At 47.1% G+C, this 7,949-nt stretch overlaps 1 protein-coding gene across 1 annotated transcript in view; it reads left to right on the top strand.

Moving 5' to 3' along the window:
- Positions 1-7,645, top strand: part of pld3 (phospholipase D family member 3) — a 25,738-nt gene extending 18,093 nt beyond the window's left edge. Inside the window, exons 8-12 of the mRNA XM_072459893.1 lie at positions 558-755; positions 826-965; positions 3,464-3,629; positions 6,609-6,708; positions 7,358-7,645. Coding sequence (XP_072315994.1) covers positions 558-755; positions 826-965; positions 3,464-3,629; positions 6,609-6,708; positions 7,358-7,566 — 813 coding nt within the window. The 3' untranslated portion in view covers positions 7,567-7,645. The remainder of the gene's footprint in view (positions 1-557; positions 756-825; positions 966-3,463; positions 3,630-6,608; positions 6,709-7,357) is intronic.
- Positions 7,646-7,949: the final 304 nt, after the last annotated feature.

The raw sequence follows: 7,949 nt of genomic DNA, 5'->3' as shown, positions 1-7,949 counted from the left end.
GGAAAACCAATGACTGTTCTAGCTCAATTTAAACCAATGTTCAATATGGATTTAAACCCGAGAACACCGATAGAAGAACACATGTGTAGAAGAGCGTGGAGGTGTTCCTGCTGTAACAGTGCAGTCCCATCACAGCAGGAGCAGACGAGGAGAAGCACCAGGTCAGAAACAGACAGGGAAATATGAGAATGTGTTTGGACCTGGACTCAGTCGTTTTAGAACCGCAAACTATTCTCCCTCCACTGCAGAACAGCATGTGTGGTTTGGTTTTGGTCGAGCGTCAGTGTGTTTGTTTGCTCACAAGAGAAAAGAACTTGTGAGCGATGCAGTTCTTCATGTCTGAAAATCAAATGCTTCACATAAAAGAGAAGTATGTTTGCCCAAAGTCTGATTGTACAGTGTGTACGATTGCTGGACGTGTTACTGCTGAATTTGTAGAAGCACATTAACATCTCGCAGCCGTCGCTCGCACCAAGTCGTTTCTTTGAGTTCTCGGTGCTTGTGGATGTAGAGACTGTAGAGGGGCAATGTTTTTAAGTTCTTTTACTGTGCTGTAGGTGAAGGAGCTGGGGGCAGTGGTGTACAATTGCAGCTGTCTGGCCACAGACCTGGAGAAGATCTTTGAGGCCTACTGGTATGTTGGACAGAGCAAGACCATTCCTTCTACATGGCCCAGCAGTTTCTCCACTGCCTTCAACCAGGACAGCCCTCTGCAGCTGCAGCTCAACCGCTCTGAGGCCAGCGTGTATCTGTCGGTGAGGCCCAAAGTATCAGCATGTCTGCTCCTGCTCCTGCTCTTCCCTGCATTGACCTTTTCTTCCACAGAGCTCACCTCCGTCCTTCTGTGCATCTGGCAGGACCTCGGATCTTCAGGCCATCCTCGGTGTGATTGAAGATGCTCAGAGTTTCATCTACATCGCTGTCATGAACTACCTGCCCACCATGGAGTTCTCCCACCCCAAGAAGTAAGTTCCAAAACAGTGACTAGTTTTCTCTTGTAATATTTTGGAAATAGTCAACATTTTAGAGCTTTTATTTCATAGTTATATTGCATCAAAAAAAACATATGGCTTGTTTCCACTGGTTGGTTTTGTAGCAGATTGGGACAGTCTGACACTGTCTCCGCTGGGTTACATTAATAAAGGTTACAGTTGTAACTACGGTTCTATGAATCCCAGATGACCACCAGAGGCGGTGCACAAAGCACTGGATGATCATCCTTGCTCATACACAGGTCGGGAATTGATAATAACAAAGTCACCTTTGACCCCCGGTGGCTCACGTGAGTCTATATAGTCACGTGACATCGTGAGTTCAGTCCCTAGAAACATTCTATCAAAGCACGAGAATTCCGAGGGACCGGATGCTCTGGCGGTCATCCAGGATTCATAGAACCGTATTTACAGTTGTAACTTTCGTTCTGTTTCATCCCTACTGACCGCCAGAGGTGGTGCATAAAGCACTGGATGACGAATACCAGCAGGGTCCCGAGGAATAGACAAAACCATACCTCAATGGGAAGTGGAAGAGTGTTGCCAGAGAACCTCTTATAGTGGTTGTGGAGAAACCACATTTACTCTGTAGAAACTTGCAAATATATTCAGAGATGTCCAAGAGGCTGCCACACAGATCATGTCCAAAGACACCCCGTTCATAGCAGCCCCCTTGTGGAATGGCACCTCACCCCGGGAGGCAGCGGTGGCCCCTGTTGAGCATACGCTTCTGTGATTACACTAACAATCCAGTGCGTGAGGCGCTGTTTGGACAGAGCCTGATCCTTGCGCGATGCTGTGGAACGCACATAAGTCTCAAGCGTGCGGACAGGACACAGATGTTCAGAATAAGATACAGCACCAAATTGGACCTGTTGTAGCGGCAGGGTGCGCCCAGTCACCTTTGGAACGAAATCCATATTCGGCCAAAGGGAAACACCTGAGCTGTCGTGGTGCACATGAAAACAGGAGTCTGCCACAGACAAAGCATGGAGCTCACTCACCCACTTCTCTGAGGCCATCGCCAGAAGAAATAAAGTCTTCATTGAAAGCTTTTAAGGTAAATCTGGAAAAGAGGCTCAAATGAGGGGATCGCAACGCCTCCCAACTCAAAGGACAGGTCCCACAGAACGGGCGGGCAGACGCAAAACCCCAGGCACCCTTCAGAATCAGGGAAATCTCGGTTATGGCCAACCGAGAAACCATCCCACCCCACATACCAACAGGAGATTGCAGCAATGTATACCTTCAGGGCAGATGGAGAGCGCCCCTGACCAAGTAGCTCCTGCAGGAAAGAGAGCAGCACACTGGATCCTCACAGCTGCTGCGACACCAGGCCTCAAACAGTTTCCACTTGCAGGATTTTTAAAGACGGGTCGACGGATCACGAGCATTGCTCATCATGTTCCCGATCTCCCCGGCATACCTCGAAAAGGTCAGGCCGTGTCCTGCAGAGGCCACACCTGGAGGTTCAGGCGCTCTGGATTGGGGTGCAGAATCTGACCCCCCAGTTAAGAGAAGAGATCCCGCGTGAAGAGGAGACGTCTCGCTGTGCCGCAGCAGAGAAACCATGTCCTCCCCGGCCAAAACGGGGTCACTAGGAGGAGACTCTGGCTATCGTGAAGGACCCTAAGAAGCGTCTGGTAAATAAGGGGAAATAGGGGAAATGCATAAAGCAGAGTCCTAGGCCAGTTGTGAGCCAGCGCGTCTTGACCCAGGGGGCTGGCACCGTCCACTAACAAGAACCAGAGGGCAGTCTGTCGCATTGCAGCAGGCAAAGAGATCCACCCGTAACCTGCTGAAGGTCTCCCAAATGCCCCTCACCGCCGGTGAAAGTGCCAGTCCCCCAGCATTGGCCGGTGGCGAGACAGGAAGTCTACAGACACATTCCGAACAGCCCTCAGACTGGTTTGCTTATACCAAAATTTCTCTTGGTATAGTTTTGAGTGAGATGATTAGATAAGAGAAACCATAGATTCAGACCAAAGCAAGACAGCAAAAAGCACATACAAACAAACAAACAAAAACAATTTCTCACCGAACGCCGTAATTCTTGTGATGTTAACTTTATATGTTGAACCAACAGACTTCACATAAGATCGCAACAAGATTATTCCTGCATTTTATCCAAATGCTTTCCATAAAATGCGGATAGAGGCTTGGCAGAGAGGTGAAATGAATGCAGATAAACCAGTTGTAGTTTCCTGTTTACTCTAGCCTTAGCCACCTCTCACGTCACTACAAACTTGGAATTACTTCATGTTTTTCAGACACATTCTGTCTTTCGTAGCGTTCCAAAGTCCACTAAAACAAACCAATCTGGGGGACCAGCCGAAATGTGCTTTGTTTATGGTGTACATATTTAAATTATCCTCCCGCTTTGTTAGTATTCAAAATCACTGCCTTAAGAAACATCTATCCATCAGCAACAACCACTCATCTAATGGTTTTGCTTCACTGTGTTTGTGCAGGTACTGGGCCAGTATCGACTCGGCCCTGCGGCAGGTGGCGTACGAGCGGAGGGTGGCGGTGCGTCTGCTGGTCAGCTGCTGGGCCAGCACTCAGCCACTCATGTTCCCCTTCCTGAGATCGCTGGCCTCACTGCAAGAGCAGCACAGCAAACTGGACATCCAAGTGGTGAGGCGCCCCCTTTGTATATTCCATATTTTCAGGATTATAAGGAGTATATTAATTTTTTTTTGGCAACCGCATTTCACATGACAACCACAAGAGGGCTCTAAAGCGACGCTCTAAGCGACGCAGAAAAAGAACCTGCACTTCCTCTACCTCCCGAGTTTGGAGTTGTTTAGAAGTGACACCGAGGTTGTGATTGCAGTAATGTGTGTACAAGTAAAATCAGAACTAGACGAAACGACTCAAAACGTTGAGGCTGCGTTCATACTTTCGCAAACACTGCATCAAAATCGGGACTAAACAGAGACTAATCCTGAAACTAAACCTGGACTAGAACAGGACCAAACCACAGTCTTCAAGGACGATGTATGAGGTCTGAACGCAGCTTTCTCTGCAGCACAACTGTAACTGAACTGTGTCGATGCCTGTGCTTTTGCCTATTGTCTGGTGTTGAAGAACAGACCAGGCTCTGCTGTTTAGAAGTGACACAGAGGAAGAAGAATTCAGTGGATTGAGTGATTTGGGGTAAAACTGATGCTTTGCTAAACTTGTTAGCATGTTAGCATGTTCTTTATGGTATAGTTATCTGAATAACTGTTCATATGTTACGTTAACATACCAGACACTTACCACAGTTCTGTCTGTGCCTCATGTAGCTGAAGGTGTTAGCGTTAGCATACGTACACCGCGTCATTTAGCTGAAGGTGTTAGCGTTAGCATACGTACACCGCGTCATGTAGCTGAAGATGTTAGCGTTAGCATACGTACACTGCATCATGTAGCTGAAGGTGTTAGCGTTAGCATACGTACACCACGTCATGTAGCTGAAGGTGTTAGCGTTAGCATACGTACACCACGTCATGTAGCTGAAGGTCTTAGCGTTAGCATACGTACACCGCATCATGTAGCTGAAGGTGTTAGCGTTAGCATACGTACACCGCATCATGTAGCTGAAGGTGTTAGCGTTAGCATACGTACACCGCATCATGTAGCTGAAGGTGTTAGCGTTAGCATACGTACACCGCATCATGTAGCTGAAGGTGTTAGCGTTAGCATACGTACACCGCATCATGTAGCTGAAGGTGTTAGCGTTAGCATACGTACACCGCGTCATGTAGCTGAAGGTGTTAGCGTTAGCATACGTACACCGCGTCATGTAGCTGAAGGTGTTAGCGTTAGCATACGTACACCGCGTCATGTAGCTGAAGGTGTTAGCGTTAGCATACGTACACCGCGTCATGTAACTGAAGGTGTTAGCGTTAGCATACGTACACCGCGTCATGTAGCTGAAGGTGTTAGCGTTAGCATACGTACACCGCGTCATGTAGCTGAAGATGTTAGCGTTAGCATACGTACACCGCTTCATGTAGCTGAAGGTGTTAGCGTTAGCATACGTACACCACGTCATGTAGCTGAAGGTGTTAGCGTTAGCATACGTACACCACGTCATGTAGCTGAAGGTTTAGCGTTAGCATACGTACACCGCTTCATGTAGCTGAAGGTGTTAGCGTTAGCATACGTACACCACGTCATGTAGCTGAAGGTTTAGCGTTAGCATACGTACACCGCGTCATGTAGCTGAAGGTGTTAGCGTTAGCATACGTACACCGCGTCATGTAGCTGAAGGTGTTAGCGTTAGCATACGTACACCACGTCATGTAGCTGAAGGTGTTAGCGTTAGCATACGTACACCACGTCATGTAGCTGAAGGTGTTAGCGTTAGCATACGTACACCACGTCATGTAGCTGAAGGTGTTAGCGTTAGCATACGTACACCACGTCATGTAGCTGAAGGTGTTAGCGTTAGCATACGTACACCGCGTCATGTAGCTGAAGGTGTTAGCGTTAGCATACGTACACCGCGTCATGTAGCCTAAGGTGTTAGCGTTAGCATACGTACACCGCGTCATGTAACTGAAGGTGTTAGCGTTAGCATACGTACACCGCGTCATGTAGCTGAAGGTGTTAGCGTTAGCATACGTACACCGCGTCATGTAGCTGAAGATGTTAGCGTTAGCATACGTACACCGCTTCATGTAGCTGAAGGTGTTAGCGTTAGCATACGTACACCACGTCATGTAGCTGAAGGTGTTAGCGTTAGCATACGTACACCACGTCATGTAGCTGAAGGTTTAGCGTTAGCATACGTACACCGCTTCATGTAGCTGAAGGTGTTAGCGTTAGCATACGTACACCACGTCATGTAGCTGAAGGTTTAGCGTTAGCATACGTACACCGCGTCATGTAGCTGAAGGTGTTAGCGTTAGCATACGTACACCGCGTCATGTAGCTGAAGGTGTTAGCGTTAGCATACGTACACCACGTCATGTAGCTGAAGGTGTTAGCGTTAGCATACGTACACCACGTCATGTAGCTGAAGGTGTTAGCGTTAGCATACGTACACCTATTCACCGTGTTCTCTAATCGGTTATTATTTTAAACTGCATTTCAAGATGTTTTTGGTCTTGGATTTAATCAAATAAATTTCCTCCAAAAATGCGACTTATGTATGTTTTTTTCTTCTCTATTGTGCATTTTTTGGCTGGTGCGACTTATACTCCGGAGCGATTTATAATCTGGAAAATCCGGTGCCTTTCCCCTGTTTCTAGAGCTCTGATGTATTTTCTCTCCACAGCACAAAGAAACCGACACCGACAGTAGTTTTGATTTTTACTTTAGCACCGTGACTAACACAAAAGCACACGGCGAGCTCTGCGGCGGTCGAGCTCTGCGGCGGTCGAGCTCTGCGGCGGTCGAGCTCTGGGGGCAGCGGTCGAGCTCTGCGGCGGTCGAGCTCTGCGGCGGTCGAGCTCTGCGGCGGTCGAGCTCTGGGGGCAGCGGTCGAGCTCTGCGGCGGTCGAGCTCTGCGGCGGTCGAGCTCTGCGGCGGTCGAGCTCTGCGGCGGTCGAGCTCTGGGGGCAGCGGTCGAGCTCTGCGGCGGTCGTAGTATTTGATCTGAAATAAAGTGCGTTTCCTTTGCAGAGGCTGTTTGTGGTTCCTGCGAGCGCTGCACAGAAGGACATCCCCTTTGCCAGAGTCAACCACAACAAGTACATGGTCACTGACAGAACGGCCTACATAGGTACTTATGACACAGAATCATGAAAAAAGGACTAAATTAGACCTTTCCTGAACAATTTATAAATGCTCTTATTCCATATCAAATATCAGGACCATGTGGCAATGTTAAAGCAAGACTATTATTTTGTGTACAAATTTATATTTCATTCATTTGTCATTATCATTGTGGTATTAATCACATCACGATCATATCTGTTGGTTTTTCGGGGTTTTGCTCAAATGAATAGAAACGAGGAAAATAAAGCCAATGAAGAGAAAAAAGAAATAATTTAGCTCCTTCAAGATATTTATAAAAATGAGACCTTTGCAAAATAAAGATTAAATTACTCTGATGAATGTTCACTTAAGTGTAATCTCTCATTTGTCCAGAAGAGATCCAGCGTAGAAAAAGAACGTAGTTATCTGGACATCTGGATGACTTTGAAGAACGACCTTTTAAGGACGTGCAAACTGCTTTATATTCGTAACAACACAGGAGTAAAAATAAAAATAGGCATGTGAGATTTTATTTTAGGTGATTGTCAGTGTCGCCCTTTTACTGTCATAGATTAAAGTCCCATGTGGCTCCAACGCTTAAGTCACGTTTACATGAGAGTGAGATGTGCCCTGAAGCAGGACACGCCCGCTCTAACCTGTGTGTCTCTGTCTAGGGACGTCTAACTGGTCTGGGGACTACTTTGTGAACACAGCGGGCGTGGCTCTGGTGGTGCAGCAGTCCTCACCGTCTGCAGGGGCCTCTCCGTCTGCAGGGGCCACGGTCCAGGCGCAGCTCCAGCAGGTGTTTGAGCGTGACTGGAGCTCGTCCTACAGCGCTCCTCTGTCTCGTGGCCCCGGCGCTGTGGACATGTGTGCCGTCTGACCCTTGACCCTGATCCCTTTAGGAGCTCAGACCAAGTGCGTCTCAGGAGGACAATACTGCTGTGAATAGCATAACTGTGAACGTGTAAGAAACTCTCAACACTTCCAAACAAAGCAATACAAAGGATTCTGGGGCATTTCTTTGATTTCAGATGAATTCTTAATAAAAATGTTTGGATTCCTAATTTCCTTTTTAAAATGTTGCACAATGAAAACAAAAACAGGTTTCACAGTGAATGAATGTTACACATATATGTTACATGAGTGAAAGTACAAATACATGTACAAACAAAGGATTTAAGTAAAAGTAACACATCAAAAATTGACGTAAAAGTAATAAAGTATCTGTTTAAAGAATGTTCTTTCACACAGATTGAGAACTGT

Source organism: Eucyclogobius newberryi, unplaced genomic scaffold (genome assembly GCF_026437365.1).
Source record: "Eucyclogobius newberryi isolate DKJ021-1_F unplaced genomic scaffold, fEucNew1.0.hap1 SCAF_10, whole genome shotgun sequence".
In the NCBI taxonomy this organism is placed as follows: domain Eukaryota; kingdom Metazoa; phylum Chordata; class Actinopteri; order Gobiiformes; family Gobiidae; genus Eucyclogobius; species Eucyclogobius newberryi.
Note: the sequence above shows the minus strand (reverse complement) of the source record. Positions and strands in the feature narration are given on the sequence as shown.